The sequence below is a fragment of the Neophocaena asiaeorientalis genome, unplaced genomic scaffold (assembly GCF_003031525.2).
Source record: "Neophocaena asiaeorientalis asiaeorientalis breed wild unplaced genomic scaffold, Neophocaena_asiaeorientalis_V1.1 scaffold395, whole genome shotgun sequence".
NCBI classification, from domain to species: domain Eukaryota; kingdom Metazoa; phylum Chordata; class Mammalia; order Artiodactyla; family Phocoenidae; genus Neophocaena; species Neophocaena asiaeorientalis.
The window spans coordinates 319,199-343,513 of record NW_020172274.1 but is presented as its reverse complement, the minus strand read 5'-3'; the positions used below and the strand labels follow the sequence as shown (position 1 = coordinate 343,513).

The 24,315-nt window shown below is 43.3% G+C and overlaps 1 protein-coding gene across 1 annotated transcript in view; it reads right to left on the bottom strand.

The window, feature by feature from the left end:
* The window catches only part of PPM1L (protein phosphatase, Mg2+/Mn2+ dependent 1L), a 321,730-nt gene that overhangs the window by 4,775 nt on the left and 292,640 nt on the right, over positions 1-24,315 (bottom strand). The window contains exon 3 of the mRNA XM_024763562.1: positions 1,598-1,759. Within this exon, the coding sequence (XP_024619330.1) occupies positions 1,598-1,759 (162 nt within the window). The remainder of the gene's footprint in view (positions 1-1,597; positions 1,760-24,315) is intronic.

Here is a 24,315-nt window from a genome sequence, read left to right as displayed (position 1 = left end):
ACACAGGTGAGATTAACCTCCTTGGAGATGCTGTCAGAATTTGCTACTATAATCACTGTGGGGGCGGGGGAGGGTGGATGGGTACAGCAGGGAAAAGGAGAGAGGATAAAATGGGTTGACATTTCAGGAGAGCGCTGGATGCTAAGGTGGCACCTCCACATGTTCTGTCTACACATCCCTGCTTGTGCTTCCTCAGGAGCAGGCTGACTGCATCCTAAGTCCAGGGCCACAGTGGACTGAGATGCTGTCTTCGTAAGGAGGGAAGCTCATCAAAGCGCGATAGATGCTCTTAAAACACTGTTCCATCCCATCAACAGAAAACCTGACCAAAGCTTTCATTAAAAATTATTCTGCATCTCAAGCAGTCACTGAATAAAATTCAATGCTTTTGGACTCAACAGTATAGCTTCCTACTGTGAAAACTCAAATGCTGATTAGGTTCTGGGCAGAAGCTGATGTGTAGACATTGAGGGTCAACCTGTAGATTCCCCCAGGCAGCAGGGGGCCCTTCTTGGGCTGAGACCCAGGGTACCTGAGCTCCCTCGGCAGCTGGGCCTATGGCTTAGCATGTGACACAGAGGCTACATGCTGTGGTTGTCAGTCTGGGGAGGGAAGGGCTCCTCCCCTGCACGGGTAGAAAAGAATCCCCCCCCAAATTGACTATGAAAGTGTAATCATCAACTGATAATCTTTCTTCAAGTCTTCATCCCAACGTCACCTTAGTGAGGCCTATGCTGACCACCCCGTGACACTCCCCATTCCCTAACCTGCTTTGTGTCTCTCCATAGCAGTTATCACCTTGTAATATACTAGATCATTTACCTATTTTTACTTATTTATTATTAATGTCTGTCTGTCTACTACATTCCCTACCTGTTTCTCAGTTCCAAGATGTAAGTTTGTACCCCCAAGCCTCTAGATGTTGAAAAAGTGAAAAAGGGATTCTCCCCCTCCCCAAACTGAAATATGTACTTATCTTAGGCACAGAGCTCAGTGTTGGGAGTATAGAGCTGAACAGACCAAGTTCCTGCCTCAAAGAACTCATGGTCAGGAAGGCAAGACAGATAAGAGGGCCAGGTATGTCCACACATGTGAAAGGTGACCCAAGAGGTCCACATAGGATGCTGGGGAAAGACTGAAGGGGTGTGACAGGGAAGGCTGCCAAAAGGACACCCTTAAACCAAGTCTTAAAGGACAAGGTCGTTGTTACCCACTAGACGGTGTGGACAACACTTGCAAAGGCACAGAGGTATCAGCTCCATGGTTCGTTTGGTGGTTAGCAGTTTGGCATGGCTGGAGAGAAGTGGGGTATGGCAAGCAGGGGCCCAAAGATCTCATTAGCCTTTAAACTAAGGGCTTTTTTTTTTTTTTTGGCTCTTTTGTAATCTGTGGCCACAAAGAAGGGCAAATTCAGTGGCCACTCATTTGATAGGAAATGTTACAAAGTCCAGTCCCAGCTGCCTGAGCAGCAGCCTCTGTACTGATCCACTCATCACTGGGTAAAGGAACATCTTCTCCCCCAGGGGCTCTCCCAGCAAGCCACCTTGTCCACTTGAACAAGACAGCACAAAGTCCTCGGAGACATTCACAAACTCACCGGCTCTCTTTATCCTCTTCCTTTCCTTCAGCTGGTACGGCTTGTGATCATGAGACAAAGGAATGGCATTCCCGTCCTTGTCACACAGGACCCCACGCGAGTCACCCACATTGGCCACGGTGAGGTCTTTATCTGACAACAGAGCAATCAAACACGTTGTGCCTGCAAAACAGGAGAGAGAAGCAATACAGGTCAGTGGTGCTTTGAGGTTAGGCTGCTTCTCGTGGTAACTGGTCCTTCAGTCATTAAAACTACTCCTGCTGGGTAAGAATTTGACTCCAGCCGCTCGGAGAATGACAGTTGCTCACTTCAACAACACTGATCAGATCTGACAGTCAATTTTCTTAACCATGTTGGAGTCTCACTGAAATAGGCTAGGATAACGTTATCATTTTCCCAAATCATTGTCTCTGCTACTCTTGATTTAAATGCATATCACACTTAAAAGGATTCAGAGAGAATCAGAAAATCAGCTTGAAGCTTCAGACGATTGATATTTATTTTCTGCTTCTTTTTGGTGCTGAGTTTCTGTGAAATCCCAATTGAAAGTGGGAAGGATGGGGGTCAGGTGGGCTCTTCAAGCAGGAGGGCCTGGAAGGGCCAGTAAATGACAGATGCCAACAACCAGGTCCTATGGAGCCATGGGGAGCGGTGGGGGGCGGGGGGAAGCCTATACAAACTAGTCTATATGGAGTCTGACAGCAAAGACTGGCGGCCAGAAACAGGTCGGCGCCAGGGGGTGATGGGGGCGAACTGTAAAGGCAGAGGCAGGAAAACCCAATATGAGGACAGAAATGAGGTCTATGTAGACAGGCAGTGAGGGATTGGGGTGGTCAGAGTCAGAAGGGAAGCAAGAGGGAAGAGCTGTTTGCCTGGAGCCCACACAAGACACAAAAGGACAAGCTCTCTCTCCTCAAACTCCTCATGGAATGAGAATGGATAAAAGCAAGTAGAGCTGCACAGTCCGGTCTAGTTGGAGGCCGCCCTTATTACCTGCCCGGTGCCCTCTGTCCAGCCCCGTGCCCTCTGTCCAGCCCCTCTTTCTCCTCCCCCGCCTTCTGACAGTATCACTGAGTGAGTATGCAAATAAATACCTGCTGAAATGCACAACCCATTAAGCTCTGGCTTCAAACCGATAATGCCTTTCCTTGTTAAAATTATTCATCAATTAGTCTTCATTAATATTTAACTTCCTCATTAAGAAGGTGATATTCAATAACAGAATGCAAACTGCTTTTTATCTGCACAGAATGACAAGACTGAATTCTTAAATAGACATAAAGAATAAACACAGATTGATATCAAGAGCGGGGAGAATAATTAGCATTTCCAGCTATTATAGTTCTCTTGGAAATTCCATACTAAAGGCTGTTTAACTCAAAAGTGCCTTGATCAGAAATGGAAACACATGAAATGTTGGTTAACTCACAATGTCTGATGTGAAAAGGCTTGCGAAAGGAGAAAAGACTAATCTCAGGATTATCAAAGCAAATAGCAAATCTTTCACGTTAAAAAAAAAGCTGTAAGAATGAAAATGTAAGCACAAGATGGACAGTTCATATGATTAGAAATCATTATTCTCAGTTTTTCATATTAGTTGCATTCTGGTCTTCAACCATCCTCACTTTGTCCTCAAGCATCTGATTGTGTTAACCTGTCTATCACGATGAGAGCACAGATTCTCCTATAAGGCACACTCTTGGAGTTTGAAAGGTGAAATGGAGACGCTGCGTTATTGGATGTTACGTGGCTTGGGGGCATTATATCAGTTCAACTCTTGGAGTTGTGTCTCTCAGAGGCCCTCTTCCCTTCTCACTCTGTGCACTTCGAGAGATCACGGCCCTGACCTTTGCTTCCACCACCATCCTACAACGCTAGCCTGGTTGACACTCCTGAGGTCCATATCAACTGCCTGCTAGGCATTTCCATTTGCCTGTACAACATGGGATCCACAAGAGGCTTTCGGGTCTCCATGTGAGGGAGGTGAAGGGATCCACCGGGATGAGCTATAAGCCGTTTCCCCACCCCCATTTCAGCCACAGCAGCTCTACATCCATTGTTAGCTTTATCGGGATGCTGCATGTTCTTTTTGTCTGTTTTTTGTTTTTTTTAAGAGGGGACAGGTAATTTCTATGGCTAAAAAAAAAACCTTTGAAGTTTAATTGTATATGTGATTAAGAACCACTGAAGGGTTTTAAGCAGGAGAGTGACATGATGAGATCTGTGTTTTAGATCATGTCAGTGGCTCTGTGGAAGATAAACTGGAAGCAGGGGGAATAGGGAGAGTTCATGAGGATCTGAATTAATGTAGTAAACACAGGGATTGAGGGTCGGGGACAGATTACTTAAGACCAGAACGGATAAGTCATAGAGAATAAGGAAATAAAGGAGAGGGGGAGGTCTAGGATAATGTCCTGGTGTCTAGAAGCAGGGCACTGGGTGCTCCATGGACAAGCACTTAAGGAGATGTTGGCTTGGGCTTCTGGGAGAGGCTTTCTCACTGAAAGAGACATGATGCAGAACACGACCCATTTCTTTGGCCTCCTGTGGCTCCTGTGTTTCCCAGGGCTGTGGCAGCCATCTTGCACCATGAGGGGATATGGCTCAGAGTCAAGGCTCTGTGTCCAGAATGGGGAGCGGAGAGGTGAGGAACCTGAGTCCCTGAGACATCACAGAACTGCTGAACCCGCCTGGACCCGTCCTGTTCTTGTTCTGCAAGACACTAAATGACTTTATTACTTAAGGCTTTTTACATTGGATTTTTTGTTGTTGTTGTTCCTTTTGGTATCCTAACTGGTTCAGGGGCTTACAGTTCAATAAGGGGCTTCTGGGGCTTCCCTGGTGGTGCAGTGGCTGGGGGTCCGCATGCCAATGCAGGGGACACGGGTTCGTGCCGAGGTCCGGGAAGATCCCACATGCCGCGGAGCGGCTGGGCCCGTGGGCCATGGCCGCTGAGCCTGCGCGTCCAGAGCCTGTGCTCCACGGCAGGAGAGGCCACATCAGTGGGAGGCCCGCGTACGCAAAAAATAAAATAAAATAAAATAAGGGGCTTCTGGATGAGAGATTTAGAGGGTGACTGCTTTGCTTCACTCACATGTGAAGATTCATGGCCTGCTGATTCCTCTGTCAAGAAGACGATCCCATTGTTTCTATGGGTCTGTAAAATCTACCTCCTGATGTGGATTTCAGGAATGTACTGCTTGGAGAAAGTGGAAATTGCCTGTGTCAACAATAGACTCTTAGGCCTGGACAAAATGCGTGAGCCCCAGGTGGCAGAAGGAGAGCTGCAGGCTGTGTTTAGGGTCACTGAAATGTCACTATTCCCTCCCCATAGAAACCTGCCCGTGTCCTGGGTGGACCCCAAGCATGATTGAAAACACTGTAAATAACTTGTTGTTTGGGCTTTGCAGTCTTAGCTCAGGATTACCAGAGACAATTTATAATCTAATCTTACATTACAGCAGAAACTACCTTGTGGCTGAGGAAAACTCCAGAAAAACATTATGCCCAAGAGGAAAGGAGAAAATCATTTTTTCTTTTGTATGTATGAGAAAAAACACTGCCAAGACTCTGGTTATTAGTTTTGAGGTAAACTTAGCCATCATAGTACTATTGATCAGATATACCAGCGTCTGACAATATCACTCAACCCTGAACCTCAGGATTGTCTATATTAATAATTTAATCTAGGTGATACCTTAATTGAAAATCTGGACAATATTTTGGAGCTTTAACCTAATAGTCTGACTTAGATTAAAAAAAAAAAAACTGAAAAAGTAAATTCACACAGACTAGACTTCAAAATCCTAGCTGAGTGAGGTCTGGCAAATTATTTAACTTTTAAGCCTCAGAAAATGGTACCACCATCCACTTAGCTGCTCAAGCTAGGAGACATCCTTAGTTTTTCTCTCTTCCTCATTCCTGACATTCAATCCATCGTTAAGTTCTGTCACTCGTACCTCTCAAACACATCTTAAACCCCTTCCCTTCTCTTGTTCTCGTCGCGCTGACTGTGGTCCAAGCCACCACCATCTCAGCCAGCATGCTATTTCAGCTCTCCAGGTCCTGCATGATCTGCCCCTGCCCCAACCTGTACAATGTTATGTCATACCACCCTCCCCTTGCTCAAGGCCTCCCTTCTGTTGCCCAAACATGCCAAGCTTTTTTTTTTTTGCGGAATGCGGGCCTCTCACTGTTGTGGCCTCTCCCGTTGCGGAGCACAGGCTCCGGACGCGCAGGCTCAGCGGCCATGGCTCATGGGCCCAGGCGCTCCGCGGCATGTGGGATCTTCCCGGACCGGGGCACAAACCCGTGTCCCCTGCATCGGCAGGCGGACTCTAAACCACTGCGCCACAAGGGAAGCCCATGCCAAGCTTTTGGTTGCCTTTGGGCCTCTGTACGCAGTGTTCCCTCTGTAGTCCTTGGCACTGGCTGACATGCACATGGTGATGTCTCAGTCCAAGTGTGACATCTTCAGAGGCCTTCTCTGATGGGGGATCTAATTTCCTCTTTATATCCTTTATTGCCCTCACAACACAATTATGTAAATATCTTGTGTATTTCTTTAAACAATTTATTTAATGCCAGTCTTCCCCTGTACAATGTCAACTTCACAAGGGTAAGAATATCACCTGCTTGTTTTTCTTCCTATAATGCTGAGGTCTAGAACATCACAGACCTCATATTTGCTGAATAAACAAATTAATAGAGGAGTGATAAACAATCACACACTCTCTCCTTGGTCCTGATCTGACATTATGCTAAGCTCCCACTGTCTTGCTCTAAGTATGTCAACCCAGTTCAGTACCACACTGTACCACATCTTCTAGATATTGCCACAGCAGGGAGATAGCCAACTGTAGCAAAATACATTTTACATGTTGATCAAAACATAAGGACCCTCCTGTACATGTATAACCATGCTCACAGGCACACTTTTAGTAAGTGGAGAGAAGTTCCAGCCCAGGCCTGTCCCTAGCTCTTTCCTCCAGTCCAGGCTCCTGGAACAATGTTAATGAAACATGAGTAGGGCATCCATCCTCACCAGCTTCTAAAGCCGTGGCACCTTAGGAAGCAATAAAAGTGCATCATGGTGGTCAGTACATGAATAATCTCTGTCTACGTCTGACCTCAATTTGTACTTCAGCAAAGCAGGCACGTTTTTGTGTTGTTGTATTCTTGTTTTCCTTAGGAAAAACACACGAATGCCCATTATTCATCAGTCTATTCCTCTAAGCCAGCCTTCTCTCTCCTGATTTAATTTCTGGGATGCAGACAAAGTAAAGGTACACAAGAAAATCTATTCTGGACTTATCTAAGTATTTTCATTGGATACTATTAGGCAATGAATTCATTGGATGAGTTGAGCTTGAGAAAAACGTAAAACCTAATGAGGATTAAGTAGTTTGGGATATCTCAGCCATCTTTTAAAACCCTAGCTAAAAACTTTCCCAGTTCAATTAATAACAAAGTAGTAATACAATCTGTTCAATGCTACAAACGATGTGGCTAACACACTTGCAGTTGATTTCCTGACCTTAGGGTTGGGGAGAGGCAGGTATTATTCTTCCCTTTAAACAGATGAGAAAAATGGGACTCAGAGACTTCAAGTGTCATACTCATGATTACGCTGCTCAACGCATATGTACTGAATGACCAAATGACTAAAAACCCTGGGAATCCAGAGTTATTACTTTAGTAATAATAATAATGATAGACCTACTGCTTAAGCATTTTACTATAACGCTAAACATTTTATTTACATTACCTAACTTAATCTGCACTACCTGTGAGAAGGCATAATTATCCCCACTTTACAGGTGGGAAAACTAGGTCTCAGACGGTATAGCAACCTGCCCAGGTTGCTATACTGACAGTCACACACACGGACTGACTGATTCCACTGGGCCAAACCTTTGATAATCGACACTCCTTCTTGCTTTAAACTGTTCTCTTCCTACCCCCAGAAGGAATGATTTCTGTGACCAGTTTCTACATTTCTGTGTTTCGAATAGTCCCCATCAACTCTCCCCGTTTTGTAGTATAAACTGGCGCATGTCACAGAAAAGTTTGTAAACCAGGATAAAATTTGATTAGTGTGATGTGAATTTCCTTTAATATAACTGTGATTCTGGATTAACTTAAACAAAGCTGGTACATTTCAAATTCTCAATAATAATCAGAAAGCACGTGAACCTCCACAAGTAAAAACACAAGTGACTTGGATTAGTGTCAGGTCCTTTTCACCTTGAATATTTTGCTGGTTTTGAACAGGAATTGCAAACTCCGACGCCTTCGGGTAAGTAGGCCAGGTATAAGAAAAAGCTTATTACCCTCTTGGAGTAGCTTTACCCCTGTACTTTTGACAGAAACATGGGTTCTGAAGATGTTTTTCTACTCTAAGAATAGGCAAGGGATGATAAGGGACAACTGACATCAGGTTTCAGTGTTGGGTCCACAACAGGGAGTGGTGTGGCTTGTGGCAAACTAGAGAACACTTGCTAAGGGGGCAGCATTTCCTCAGCAGTGAAGATGGTTGCCATGTGGGAATGCAGGCCCACTGTAACCAGTTATTCAGATTTTTCAGGGGAAGCTATTTTTATGTGAACTCTCCTGACTTTTCAATATTGACAACTTTTATTTAAAAAAACAATGCAAGCCAAACAAAAGGCAACTGTAGGTCAAATGATTCTTTGACCCATTAGACTAGCAGCTTCTTTTGGGACCAGGGGGATGCCTTATTCATTGCTGTATTCTTATCGTAGTGCTTTGTACCCTGCACAGACCCTTAATGCTGGGAGGGGCGCTAAGGACTGAGGTGGTGGTGAGGAAAGTGGAGGTGCTCTTGTACAACTTGTACTAATTGTAGTATTTGTACAATTCACACCTTTGTACTACGTAAATATATATACTCTTATTTTTTGAAAAATATTAACAGGGTTATCTAGGTGATGGGATTTTAGCCCACTTTCTTTTCTTCTTTATGCTTTTCTGTATTGAGATGAATTTAACATTACTTAAAACCACAATTTATTCACAACGGTTCAGGAGCATATCCACTGCAAAAAGCAAAGTATTCAAGACATAAAACAGAAAAAGCAGAATTGACAATCATGGTAGTAGAATGGTACAGGTAAAAAAAATGGCCCAGACGAATAAGGCCATGACAATGATGACAGCACCACTGTTGACAGATCCTCAAGTTCAGATTCATATTCGCCCACCAGTGACTATCCATCAGTGACTCCGTGACAGACATGTGAGCCTCAGCTGCCTTCAGGCTTCCCCTGCACAGCCTCACCTGACCTCTGAGCAGTGCCATCTACAAAGAACAACCTGCCCTGAGTGCCAATCAAAGCACATTACTCTCAACCCCTTGCACTCCCCTCCCCCTCTTCTATGATTTAAAAGTTGGAGGCATGAGAATCCTTATTTTATGGAAGTTCAGCTTACTGCAACATTTTCTTAGGTGCCTGACACCGCAGCTTCACTTTTTCTGGGGTGGGGCTGGGAGGCTGGGCAGAGCAGAGAAAGCTGAGTGCAGTTAACATGACTTAGGAGCCCTGCTTCACAAAGCAAGTGGGCTCTCTCCCAAACAATGAATGCCATTCACTCATGCTAATAGTGATTTCCCTCAGTGACAGAAACTCTTTTGTAAGAGAATAAAAGGAAATGGCCATTTTTTTCTTCAGGATAGAAAGAAAGAAATTGGGGGTGGGTGGAGAAGAGGTGACAAGTGGAAAGGAAGGGAAGGGGACACACACACACACACACACACACACACACACACACACACACGAAGAAACAGAGAGAAAGAGACAGAGGATGAATGAATGAATATTTCAGTGAAGGTGTTACAACCGCCTAAAAGCCATTCATTATACCCAGCAAATGGAGATTCAACACGTTTATATGATACGGAAAAATAGGTTTATCCTGAAAAGATTTGACAGTGAATGTTAGTTCAATAACACAGTTCCAGGGCCTAGATGACATCAAGGCCTGGAAACTGACAGAAATTATACTGGTGTGAAACATACCGGGAAAAGAGCAGGCAAAGCCAGTCATTAATGAAAGCATCATGGGGAATGATAAGATCAGTGCCGGCAGGGCTTCCAGCCGATCTCCCACAGCCAAAGCTGTGATGAGCCCTGAAACACAGATTAAGTACCAGGCAGCTCGCAGATAAGACTGACTCCCTGGACCCATCCCCTGTCTGCACGATCTCTAAGTCTGCCCAAGTTTGACCTTCTCAGAGTCTGTTCACCAGTCTTGTAATAATTAATGCCATGGCAGAGACAGACCTGGCTGGGGTGATCCAATCTTTGGAAAACTAAAGAGTAAGCTCTAATCTTTCCTTCTTTATGCCTTTTCTCTCATCTATTGCCTGAATCCTTACACTTCCCAGCTCTAAATTCTCTTGGAGGTGGGCCCTCTTTAGAATTATATTAACGTGCATGGCTGGGGCCGGAGAGTCACCAGACACAATTGTCTAACTCCGTGCAGGAAGGAGGCTACTGAAATAATACCAATTAACAATTCATACTATAAGTCAGTAGCTCCACTGTGATGAGTCTTATAGTGAGAGTTTGAAAGTTATTTTATGCTGTGAGAGCCTTGAATGGAAAGTGACTGGAAAGAAATCTATGTGTGCAGAGAGACATGTGCGGGCCAAATTGTGGGAGCTGCCATACACTGTCCATTCACCCCATGCCAGGCTCTGTGCTCAGTCCTTGGCATAGGCAATCTCTTTAACCCTAACAGCCTATGAGGTACTGTTATTCCCGATTTACAGATGACAAAACTGAGATTAAGGGATCAGCCCAAGGTCATGTGGCTAGTGAGGGACAGAACTTACCCAGTGTGTTGTCAGAGTGTTACTTTCAACCTTGAAGCAGGCTGTGGCTAGTCCATAGTTACTGTTTCTGGGCAAGCCAGAAAAAGGCATCTCTTCCTCAAGACACTTTACTAGCATCTCCATAAAAGGACCATAATGCATGTTCAAGTTGACGACAGTGTGAACGGTGCCTCCTAGAGCCGTGTAGTCAAACATGCACGGTGATGTGGAAAGCCCTGCTCCCGGGCTATACCCTGCCCGCGCCACCCCACTCCCGGCCCTGGAGGGAAGAGACCAGAGGAGAGGGTCACTCAATGAGGAATTTCTGCAGGACAGCACATGAGAGGTTTTCTACTTCACACAGAGACTGGCAGCAGCCCTAGAGCCCAAACTGGAAGTGAAATTAATAACTTAATTTCGTTTCTTTTTATGGCTGAGTAATATTCCATTGAATATATGTGCCACATCTTCTTTATCCATTCATCCATCAATGGACATTTAGGTTGCTTCCATGTCCTGGCTGTTGTAAATAGTGCAAGAGTGAAATACTGATAGCAACACATCTGAGTGTTCCTGAGAACACATTAAGGCCTTCTTCCACCAAGACGTAGTAGGATGGCAAACTATCTTTTTGGGTTTCCAAATAGAGGAAGCAGTGATAGGACATACCATATAGGGAGGGAGACTCATGTGAGGCCCCCAGACCGGGCCCAGAAAGAAGCCCCCCACCATAAATGGGACCCCTTTTGGTCTTCCTTTGCAACCGAAGCTGCCTCAGCTTCCCTTCGTCACATGCTGGAGCATAGAGTGGCAGGAGTAACGTTTTGTGAGAAAAGGTCTATTACAAATTAGAATTTTCTTCTCCTCTGAGATTTTTGCATAAGCAAAAAAATCAGCCATTGAGCTGGACACTGGCTGAATGTGAGGCAATCAACTTGATGACAAACTCTATTATTTTAAACCCTAGTGCTAGGAGTCTAATTCCAGATTTAGGTATACTTGGGCTCTTCCCCAGCAAACATACAGTAATTAATAAAATGACTAGAAGAAATAAGAAACAGTGTACAAGTGCCAGAAAGGTCTTTTCCACAAATGAGGTGTGCACCCTAAATAAGACAAACAATCTATTTTATGAGGTGGAGATGGGGGGAGGAGGTCATAATTCAAGCTTTTAGAATCTGATGGAGAATTCATTGAATTTTCATACTTCACCAAAGTTAAAATATAGCTGCATCATCTGATGTTCTTGGACACCATTTTTAAATCGAAGTGTTTTTTAACTTCACACTTCAGCTGCAGTAATAATGTTTACTTCATACTTGAGTGTGACCTGTGGACACCCTTCTAACCCTTCATTTTTAGTTCAGTATAAACATGTTAAAGAGAGTCACTTCCTATTAAACTGATCACATGTACTGGGGAGTCTTAGAAGAACCACAGCATGTCCTTTTGCTGCAGGAGCCTTCATCTCTCCTCTCTGGCATGACTGTTTTGAGGTACAAGTAATCAAACAAGCTTCTTTGAAGCTCATTGACATACTTCTCATAACTCTTGCTGACATTTAGTTCAGATGATAACATGCTACTGAAATTAATTTCTAATTACATAATCACAACCTGGATTCTAAGTTCAGTATCTTTTAATGGTAAATAAAATTAATTTCATGGTTCTTTGATTCTTCCTACATAAGCCAGAGATGCACTGGCTATATTTTTTCATGTCTTCATGTTATTTAAGAATTCTTCAGTGAGATATTTCATTTCTCTTTAGGGTTCCCAGCAAACTGCAAGGACTGTTTCTGCTTCTTTATGAATGTTATGGAAGTGAGGTACAATAACTTCTGAAATTGAGCTTTATTAAAAGGGGTACTTGCTTTTTCATAAAAGGCAGAGAGGAGAAAGGGCACAGAGAAGAAAGAGGAGAAGGCTGGGGATGAGAGGTGCAGGCCGATTCATCTGGTGCTTAGCAGAGAATTGCACTTTCTTTGACCTTTTTTATCTCAGCGCAGAGTCAGCCTTTTCCCTATTCTTTCCATTAAAAACAAACCTGGTCTTTGAGGTGATTAAGTTATCTTTATTTAAATTACCATATAGCTAGCCATCTATTTATATATATACGTGTTGGAAGGATGACATCTGGAGATATTAATGGAAGTTCCTGCCCCATGTGTGTACATGACTGTCTTTCATTCAGTGTGAGGCACTCATTGTCCCAGGGAAGATTAGGATTGCTATGGCTGAAGTGCAAAGAGAAAGAAGTAGTCAGGTTTAGCTTTTGAATTTCAAGGAGATTGGAAACTCACAAAGAGACAGTATTCTCAGAGAAAAAATTTTTTGAGCATCCGTCAGCCTCAGTTCTGGACTAAACCTCAGGCATATGAAGATGGAGCGAGTTTTCCTGCCCATGGGTCCTCTCTTCTTGCTCCCCTGACATGTAAGGCTGGGCAGGAAGGAGGGTGGTGATGGGGGGAGGTGGAGGGAAGACAAAGAGTCTTCTTTTTTTTTTTTTTGCGGTACGCGGGCCTTTCACTGTCGTGGCCTCTCCCGTTGCGGAGCACAGGCTCCGGACGCACAGGCTCAGCGGCCATGGCTCACGGGCCCAGCCGCTCCGCGGCATGTGGGATCTTTCCGGACCGGGGCACGAACCCGCGTCCCCTGCATCGGCAGGCGGAGTCTCAACCACTGCGCCACCAGGGAAGCCCGACAAAGAGTCTTTAACGTGTGGATCTCCAAGAATTACAATTACATGAAGTTCAAAGCACAGGAGACCTAGACCTTGCTTTCCAAGGCACAACCCAAGAAATCAGAAACCTTTGCCCCAGTATAGAGAGGCAATGGCTGAATGAGCTCACTTGGACAGCCTAACGTGGAGTAGAAAGGACAGCTGAGAACTGCTGGGCTTCTCCTGAGGGAGAAATGGCACCTCTCAGGAGCTTTGGAGCCTTCCAACCACAGGTCCTGGAGACCCTGGGTCACCTCAGCAGGTGCCATCCCAACATCCTGACACTTAGATCACCCCTGGGGAAAACGGGGGGGGTGAACACATAAGCTGAACTTGGTATTTACACGTAAGAACCTGAGGAAAAGTCAGGAAATTACGGTATCTTCCTGGAAATGAATATAGCAAGATTTAGTAACAGATCCAATATGGACCCAAAATCTGTTACATTCAGTCCTATGGAGACAAATTAAACTTCAACACGTTTATTTTGTAACCATGTAATGTGTGTGCATGTGTGTGTGTGTGCACGTATCTGCCTATCGCACGTTGCACATCTTAAATCTTACCCTGGCATAGACATTACAAAATTTAAATTTTAAAATGCTACAGCTAGTACCAACAATGTTTGATAACCAAACAAGACTTCCCTGGGCACTGAGTTTGTTAACACACACCTATCACTGAAGAATTCCAGATGGAAGGAGAAATTGTTTCCAAAGCCAAATTTCCCCTTGTGAATGAAGTACACCATTGGCAGGTTTTGCAGTTATACATAAATTATTTTCAGATGATCTTTTCCATCCAAACAGAACAAACTCCCGTTTAAAGGGACAAAATAAAAGTTGTACAATTATGTTCATTTAGGATAAATAAATAAAACCAAATATGATTTGGGGCCGATCTGATCCAATAATTAATTCTCCAACTTGTTTTCAGCTTAGTGGGCTACAAAATTGACTCTAAAGCTATGTCTCCAGGAAGGCTGCTTCCTCAAAGATCTGATAAAATCCTGACTTTAATTCCATCTGGACACATGCCAAAGAAGTGATATCCCATCTCTATATCTACAGCCAGGAATATACAACCATGTTGCTTCTTGAAAATGACCGTCTTTCTCTTCTCTCTCTCTCTCACCTCTATGTCCTGTACCTAATAACAGTATAAGATTGGAAGGGGGGCTTCCCTGGTGGCGCAGTGGTTGAGAGTCCGCCTGCCGATGCAGGGGACGCGGGTTCGTGCCCCGGTCTGGGAGGATCCCACGTGCCGCGGAGCGGCTGGGCCCGTGAGCCGTGGCCGCTGAGCCTGCGCGTCCGGAGTCTGTGTTCCGCAACGGGAGAGGCCACAACAGTGAGAGGCCCGCGTACCGCAAAAAAAAAAAAAAAAAAAAAAAAAAAAAAGATTGGAAGGGTGTGTGTATTTTGACTAAATAGTTTTATGGCCTTTGTTCCCTTATTCAGTGCCGACTGTGTGTAAATTACGAGGCTTGGTGCTGGAACGATAAAGATGAACAAGATATAGTCCTTAACCCCAAGCACTTACTGCCTAATGGCGAGATGGAACCAGACACTTAGAATCCAGCATGGTAAATGCTGTGACAGTGCTATGAGAGGCTGGGCATGTGGATGGAGGGGATGCCTCAGTCTAGGGAGATGGTGGGTGGTGGGGAGAAGTGCAGGGAGGATTACTGGGAAGAAGTGAGACCTTAACTCTCTTAAAGATGCAATAGGATAAGGAATTCACGTAGCCTAATTTGGTTCTTGGCACAAAGGAGGAGGTAAAGAAAGAATCTGTAGGATAAAAATGAATAAAGAGAGTAGGTCTCTACAGGGGACTTCTTTATTTTTCGTTTCAAAACAAAGACTAAAACAAACACTTGTTTAAACTGTGACTCGATAATGTCAATTCTTGAATTTTATCCTAAGGAAATAACTAGAGATATGAACAGAACTTCACGTATAAGGATTAACCTCACAGAATTAATTTAAACAACAAGACAATAGAAATAACCAAAATGAGTACATGTATAATGCATCATGAAGTATCCAAATAATAAAGTGCTGTATGAACACTAAATGTAGTGTTTCTGAAGAACATACATTCTTCAGTGCTCATAAGTGAAAAATAAAAACTGTACCTAAAATTTCTTTAAAATATAACACATTCGCATTTTACTTGAAAAAAACTGTACATAAAATATTCCAATTTCACTTCAATAAATACATATGTGTATAAATGTCTGCAGAAAAATGTTGGAAACAAAAAGAAGATTGGTTACTAAAGTTCATTTAAAATTTTTTGGATTCACTTCAATAAATACATATGTGTATAAATGTCTGCAGAAAAATGTTGGAAACAAAAAGAGAAGATTGGTTATTAAAGTTCATTTAAAATTTTTTTGAAAAATTTTCTGAAATCTTCTACATTTAATGTGACTCATTTATAGAAATTATTTCACTTTTACCAAATTCAGGGCTTTTTACTTTCATGTTCCTTGATGTTAGGCATTTTTATCCTTCTGAGGGTCTTCTATCATGGTCTACAATGACTTGACTGGGTTTTTGGTTGAGCTGTTTGATTTTAGTCACTGAACTGACTTGGCATTTCAGTAACAAGCCTGAGGCTATGCCTCCCCTGTTTCCATTTTGGCTAATGTAGTTCCAGGAAAAGAAGGAACAGTATCAGGGGGAATGCCAGGCCCCAGACTCATCATGGGTATGCCTCAGAAAGCTCCGGGTTTGTGACACCACCCTTGTGTGACACCACCATGCTACATGATTAGATGCTACTGCCCAGAAAGGGACAAGGGATGACCCTAGAGGGCGGAGGGCAGCAGGACCGGGCTGATTCTAACACATTTCCTGCACAGGAAGCCTTGATCAGGGAGAGCCAGTTCCTCAAGGCAGTAGATGGTGAATCTATTCTTCCTACGACCATTGCCGAGTGGGTGTCACATTATTGGAAGTGAGGCCTACTGGGGTGGGGGGTGGGGGACAGGAGACAAAGGAGGAGGAGTCTCAGGATGCCAGAATCTCAAGTCACAAAGGGAGATGTCATTAACTAGACAAGCTACAGTGGGCCAGGCACTCGGCTTGTTCACACGTGCCTGACTTGTTTTCACAAAAATCCTGCAAGGTATACATTATCATCATTATCATCACCCCTATCCCTCCATTCTACAGGTAAGGAACAAGAGGCTCACCGAGGTCACACAGATTTTGAGTGGAAGAGCTGGAATCTGAACCCAGGTCTGACACCCTCAATCAGGCTTTAAAAATTTTCTCTAAGAAAATTTTATCAGGAGCGTGACAAGGAAGCAGTCAGTTTTGCCAGCAAACAGCTTTATCTAAGGGTTTGTTTTTTTTTTTTTGCGGTACGCGGGCCTCTCACTGTTGTGGCCTCTCCCGTTGCGGAGCAACAGGCTCCGGACGCGCAGGCCCAGCGGCCACGGCTCACGGGCCCAGCAGCTCCGCGGCATGTGGGATCTTCCCGGACCGGGGCACAATCCCGTGTTCGTGCCTGCCTCGGCAGGCGGACTCTCAACCGCTGCGCCACCAGGGAAGCCCTATCTAAGGGTTCTTTAAAGTTTATATTTGCTTCCGCTGAAGAACAATACAGGGGGATATACAAACTAGGTATTCAAAGAAACCTTTCTGGTACAGTATGCAAATGATGCATAAAATATTTTTTAAAGTTGTTTATTAATTCATGGCTGAGTTGGAAGATGAGTATGTGATTTTCTAGGGAGGCTAGAAACAATATGAAGGTGAAAAGCCCAAGGAATAAGTAAGGGAGAAAGAGCTTCTCAGTTTGGAAACACCATCAGACACACACCTTCTCCCGGGTCTCTGAGGCTAAGTCACTTTGGAAGGGGCTCTGGGGCATTTAGGATATAATGTTTACGGTGCATCTGAGGGAGGGCTAGATAGTCTGCAGAGTTTGCAAAGGAATACCAAATACATCTTCTAATGACCCTGCGTGATATTAATTTTCAAACGCAGCTTAACCAGAACTTAAGCTGCATTTCAGCTGCTCAGTCTAGTACTTGGGGCACCTCCCCACAACTGGGGCATATTCCAGGCTGCTGGCTTGAGTCTCCATTGAATAAAACCTAAAGTCTCATATTTTCCAAGTGTGAAAAGAAAGCCTTAGCAGTTATAAGCCCAAGGGTTTAAATAGACACTCAAGGCATCAACTACATGAACATAACTGATAAAGGAGCTGGCCAGGTCAGTTAAGAACAAGGAGATTCTATAATTAATTAGGAAACACTGGGCTCTAAGTAGGTTTAAATCCCCTCTTGACCCCTGACTGTTTAATATGTGAACTGCAGGAGACATCTTTTGAACTGAAAAATAAGAACCTATCAAGGGGCATAACCTCCATTTATCTAAACACTATTCTCAGGATCCCTGGAAAGTCCTCCCTCTGGTTGATAGCTGAGAAATGGAGCTTCTCACAGCCTCATTGCCCTTTTGGACCCACCCTAAGTTGAACTGGCTTCTGAAGGCAGTTTTTTCACTGGTCTCCAGTCTATTTTCCAGGCAAATGTCATGAAGTCAACCTCTGACTTGAATAGAAAACAAGGTTTTTAAACATTAAGTATGATTCATGGAAGTGATTTTGTTTGGGGCTCCTCCAAGGGACTGTTTCTTCTACGTATTTTACTTTTTGGAGTTCCCGAATAAGCAAAAAGTTTGTAGGAGCCACACACAGAGAGTTGGTTGTGGCCTACAGACAGCGCAAAACTGCTAGGCAGCAGGGACCTGAGGTGGGAGGGCATCTCAGCATGGGGTTTCCGTGTTGGTTTGGCCTCATACAGCCACTGAAGGAGCTCTAAACCCCAGGGTGGCATTGTTGTCGACTTGCTGGGTTTCTGCCACCCTGGCTGCAACAAGATTCTGGCTGAGTTTATAAATGATGCTTATTTGGCCTCTGAACTCCTCTGCTAGCTAGCCTAGAGGCTGAAGTTATTCATTCATTTAGCAGGCTTTTAAGAAACACTTTCTGCTATGCCAGACATTCTGACACGAGCTGGGGGCTCAGAAGCAAAAGATGTAGTCTCTACGTGAGAAGTCAAGGTTTAATGGGGTGTCAGTGGGGAGAGAATAGAAAAACAATTCTATGATGGCCGAAGTTGAGAGAGGCAAGCACAGAAACCCACCTGCAATCATACGAGGAGCAGATATTTGAGCTGAGTTTTGACTGATGAATAGGAGTTAGCCAGACAAAGTTGGTCGGGAGGAAGGCTTGGATTACGTGTATGTATGGATGCTCTATGTGTCTATGCATGTGTGTGTATGGGGTGGGGGGAGTTGAATAAATGAATGAAAGGGGATTTTTTTCTCTTCTATACTTGAGGAGGATTTTTAAAATATTCTTTTATTATGATGATGACTAGGACATCTGATTTAACGTAAGTCCAAATATGTCAAATCTCAATATGGAAATTAGTGACATTAAGAAATGTCAAAGCTCTCAAACATTGTCGAGCTGCAAATATGATTATATAGACCCACGTGCTATTTAAGAAAATTATGTTTAGAAAGAAAACATGATAAAGAAGCATTCCCAACCTGACTTCAGAATGTTCACAAATCATCCGTATGGAATTTTCTGTGATTACTTAATTAATAGTAAAGATTTCCACCATATGCTATACTGCCCCATTTCAGCACTGTAGTTAGTCAATGACTGTACTTAATTTTGGTCTATTTTCAGTTCATATGTTTAATCTTATAGAGTTAGGGAACACGTGGTCTTACACGCTTGCAAATGTAATGTGTAATGGGAAATTCCCAGCCTTGAAAAACTCAAATTAAGAGCACATGCTATATCAGTCCTTTGTTTTGATGGCTGGAAGACATCCAGCTGAGGACTTTTGAAAAAGGAGGAGGAGTGTTTAAGCACTACTTACTAATTAAATCTCTAAGGCTATGATTTAGAAACAATTTTAAAACTATGTATTATACTTCAGAATTTTGATTAAAAACTGCTGAACTGTCACTCCTTGAAAGAAATATCTTAATGTAAAGAAGAAAGTAAAGGGTTACCCAGAGATAAAAGAATGTATTTCACTAAGCACCAAGCCACTGGCCCGCTAACAGTTTTCAAAGTATGATCATGAACTCTGACACATCCTTGTCGCCTTAGAGAGGGTACACAAGTGGAATAACCCATCTTAGACCCAAACCTGGTAGGTTTATACCCAGTTTCCAAAGGGAGTATATGTTGCTTGAGATCCAGGACCAACTTTCTGGAAGTCAATGTTTAAAGGTCCAAAGGCTTGCAGAAATCAGATTTTAGCATTTATATTGGAGAAATTTATTTAATTCAGGCTCCATTTTGCTCAGCAGATGGGAAGCAGTTTTGTTCAATGCTTTCTACCTAAATTTACCAAATGGTAGAAATTAAAAATACAATGAGGTATGAGCCTCATAAAATTCCACGAGAAATTGAACCTTGGAAGTTCCAATGCTAAAATAGCTTCAAATGAAAAAAATCCATGTCTCCTCCTTACAGCTTCCCCACTACAGTCACTCTGCTTTCTAAGAGGGCAGAGCACCAAGAACCTGGATCATTTTCCCAGGGGAGTCCTCAAGGCTGTCTCTTAACTGATAAGAGGCAGAACCACTGAAGAAAATGGAAGACTTTTCACATGATTTTCAGACTAATTACTGAAGAGGAGAAACTGGATTATAATACACACCAAGGAGATGTGCTTACAATAAAGAATGAAAAGGTGTTAGGATGTAATCAACTTTGCTTTTTAAAAGAAAAATAAAACTCTCAACTATACTTACTGTTATATGCAACCTAAAACTAGCCCTCTGCTATAAATTTATGTGAGGTGATGTGACTTAGCCTCTTGCTGAAGAAATGGACACAAGAATATAAGTGTCCGCCACTTATATTCTTGGCAGGAAAAATGGACTTGTCAAGTATCTTTTTAGCTTTAACAGAAATCCCTTAAAACCATGGATCTCTGCTCTGAAAGCCCTTTGAATTTCCAGTATTAAATGCATGTAGAATGCCCTGACTGGTGACCACAGGTTGATAATAAATAGCCAAAGGGACTGAAGGAAACACAGAAAAGGAGAAAAAAAAAGATAAACAAGAAGAAATCCATACTCTGCATCAAAAATTCCCTCAAGCTTTGCAATGTCTTAACCAGCACCTGGCTGGACTTAACCAAACTCTATGACTATCTCAGTAAAATTTGCCATTTACTGAAAGATAATAATAACAGCTCATGTTTATTGAGCGTCTACTCTGTACCAAACATTGTTCTAAGTACTTTAAACACATTAATTCCCATAGTCCTCACAGCAACTCAACTACTAATACTCTCATTATCCCCACCTTACAGATGGAGGAACTGACACAAAGAGGTTAAGGAATTTGCCCATGGTTACATAGGTATTAAAGAGAGAAGATGGGACTTGCACTCAGGTACCCTGGATCGGAGGTCCACGATATTAACTTCTACGGGGTCTGGTCTTCTGTACTTAAATCCAAATCTTTAAGTTCCAGTTTCTCCCTATATTACTACTCCATATATGCACTCATAACCAGCCATCCCCAGAGGTGAACAACTTATCAATAAAGATATGTCAAGTCAGTAAGTATATCGCATAAAGAGGATGATCATGGAAGATCTCTATACCCCCTCACTGACTTAAATAATTAATGTTGTCCTAAAAGTAGTTCAGTATTTAAGATAGAACAGGTCAAAGTAGATTCTGATCTTCTCTTCCTTAGGAAATCTGACTCAGCTTGATTCAGACTTGCTGGAATACCATTTCCCTTTTATTTCTGTGGTTTCTGGTGATGAAAATAAAAGAGAACATCACATGTACAGCCTATTAACTGGAGACAACCAAGAAATGTTGAAATCAGTTGGCTGGACTGCCACAACACTTTCAGAGTGTGTGAGACTATAAATCAAAAAGCACTGCAAAAGAGACTAATGTGTTCAAACCTGAAGGATGTCCTGAAGACGGCAAAATCATCCATTAGGATGTCCTGGAACTGGGAAAATGGAACGATCTGTGTAGTCACTATAACTCTGGTATTCCTAGCAAGGATCGCCATTTATATCCATCCAAGACGTGATCTTATTCAGTTGAGAAATACACCAATCATTCTGAGACGAGGTAAGTTTTAGCCTTGTACTTCTCCCATTCATGTCATGAGAATCCTGCATCTCCTATTCTTTTGATTCATTCTTTCAGCGAGTATTTCTCTATCAACAGCAAAGAGAAGCTGTAAGTATCTTGCGTTTAAACGATGAGACACAACAAGCCCCCTGCGCTTGTGAAGACCGTCAAAACAACTTTCTAGAGACTTGAAAGCAATAGTGACTTCTCTCAGAATTACCTCTTTCCCCTTTTGGCCAAGGGGGCCTGTACCACGTAAACCATGAAAACTCCACATGTGTTACATCAAGTTTGAGAGCTTCCTGCGTTGCCTGCTGCTTCTTTTAGTTTAGGTTCCTTACATATTCAATAAGGAGAAGCAAGCTCAAGCAAAACTGTGAGATGGCCTGATTTTGTCTCAAAGGATCTCATACTCTCTCTCCTCCTTGGGGGTGACAGTGGGGTTGGCTGTGGGACCTTAACCCCATTCCCCAGGACCCAACACTTTAAGGCTTTTCTGTCTACTGAGCCACTCTACTCGGGTCTGTTTGCACAAGCAATGCAGCAATGCTCCAAGCCTCCAAAATCTCCCACTTTTCTACCCTTTCCTTTTCCATCATCCGTCCCACTGCCCACCCCCTGTCCGCCTTAGGATTTCTATTCCCTTGGTTTGAAGATCCTAGGTGTTAGGTGAACACTGAATAATAGAAACTTGATCTACCAGCACGAGGTTAGCAATCTGCAATGGTAGGATTTCAGGGATTGTCATATACCAGTAGGATCTATGTATTTGAGTAAGGGAATCTTTGTGTTTTTCAAAGTATATCAGGTAGGTGATGACTAACTCCATTTATGTCTAAGGACAGTCCTTGTAATAAAATTGTGAGTCACTTTGGGTGTTCACAAATTGCTCAGGGTGACCTGTTGAGTGATGGACAACGAACCACAGCGAGTGTAGGAACTCTCTTTAAAATACTGGGATACCCAACCCAACAGGATGGAATGGAGGCAATTTCATTGCTTCCACTTACGGGCAAAGGGACGGGCTCCACTTTACCCACTTGGTTAAATCTACTGACACTACTACCAGAAAGTACTTTAAAAACTGGCTTCTTGTGTTCAAGCCCGAAAATAAAGTGGGCTGGGGGGAAATTAGAGGTGGGAGAGAGACAAAAGGAGAAAAGGCCAGCTCTGTTAGACTTTGCTGTCTCTTCCCCTCCTTCCCCTAGGCAGAGAAAGACGCTACTGAAGCACCCTTGTCGCCCTATTTCACACTCCATGGCCCCTTGACAGAAAAGCTGTTTCGGATGCGACGGCACCATCAGCAGGTGAGCTAAATAGGCTGAACCCTCATCACAGAGCGTTGCTGTTGCTGCTTCAGGATGCAGAACACATGGCTGCCATCAACAAAAACAGGGAAGAGTGTCGTGGAGAGAACACGAGCTTTGTATCGGACAGCCCGGCCTCACAGTCTAGCTAAATGCCCTCAGGCGAGTGAACCAAGCTCTCTTGGTTTTGGTAACACACAGCAAGGCCTGAGAAGTTATCCGGCAATGTAGTCATTGATCGGTGGTTATTTGCCCCCTGTGGTTTCCTTTCACTACAAGGTCACCTTTACTGCCAGCTTGCATCCGTGGTATCTTCCTGAACTTTCTGCCTTAACTACACCTGACCTCTTGCCTAATTAGACAGATAAAGGGCAGCTGATTCTTCCTTAGTACTTCTCAGAAACAAGCCTCTCACCTGCCTGAATTTCTGCTGGAAGGGACCTCAGCGGTTGCAGCTTATGCAGGTAAAGAAACAGAATGGGGGTGAATCATTTTGGGTCCCCATTTCAGGAGGGAGACTGGGATATAGTCTTTATGGACAAGTCTACTTGCCTAAGATTTCTTTCTCCTGTTCTTTTACTCGGAAGTCTTGTTTGACATCCTATTCCTTTTCTGAGGTCTGATGGATTACACCAAACGAATGACCTCTGGAAACCTTCCTTTCTGGTTCAAGGGGAGGCTGTTTCTATAACCTGTGTTGTAATTACAATATAGTAAGTACATTAGGGACCACCTTTCTTTCATTTCATGTAACTTAGGATTTTGATATATGGATTCTGTTTATGGGGCAGGACATATATAGCTTTGAAAAACACATTTGGAAGCAAAATTGTTGGAAGCTTGGGCCCATCTACAAGTCTGACTCTAACTGGTGGTTCTCTAAATACCTAAATTCCTACTTCTGTATCTCCTGTTAAAAGATATAACTGTAATGGTGACAGGAGGAGGTTGCTGATTGGGAAATTATGGAGAGGTTATCGTAAAATGGAAGACAGGAGAAAGTTTGGAAGGTTTCGTCTGAGATAGGCACGAAACAGCTCATGCTGTACTCTCACGGTAATCAGCGGGCAGGAGATCAAGAAAGTTTCCCAAGCTTCCACAGGCCAGCTTGGGCCCAGTCTTTTCTCCATGGTTTCCCAGGACCCCAGGGAGGCCACAGGGTGGGAGGTGGCATGGGGTACTGATACCAGGAATATAATCAAGTCACATCCTTTTATTAAATAGTTGCTGAGGCAGAGAGGTTAAAGGCTCGCTCTCTTCTAGTTTCCCTTCACCAGTACTGCCCTATATCCTGTGGGACTGTGAAAGGGGTAAATAGATTTTCGTTCATGTGGTGTTTCAAGGAGTTTGTTGTTCTTGTATTTTGGTAAGTGTTAGTTTGGGGGAGGGGGAGTGGAAGTGTTTTGAGATTTTTAGCTGGAATAGCGTGAAGAGGGTAAGGAATATAGATAGGATGGTAAGGAGTCATGTTGATGTATCTAGTTGTGGCATGTCATTAAGGGGAGTTTATGGCTCTCAATCTTTAACTTAAAAGGTTAACGCTAGTTTAGCTTCTTAATGAGATTATAATATGGATGCAGATCATTTTTCGAAGTTCTCTAGGGGTACTAGTTCGAGAACGATTGGTATGAAGCTATGATTTGAGCCGCAGATTTCTGAACACTGTCCGTAGAATAGACCTGGTCGTGTTGATATTAA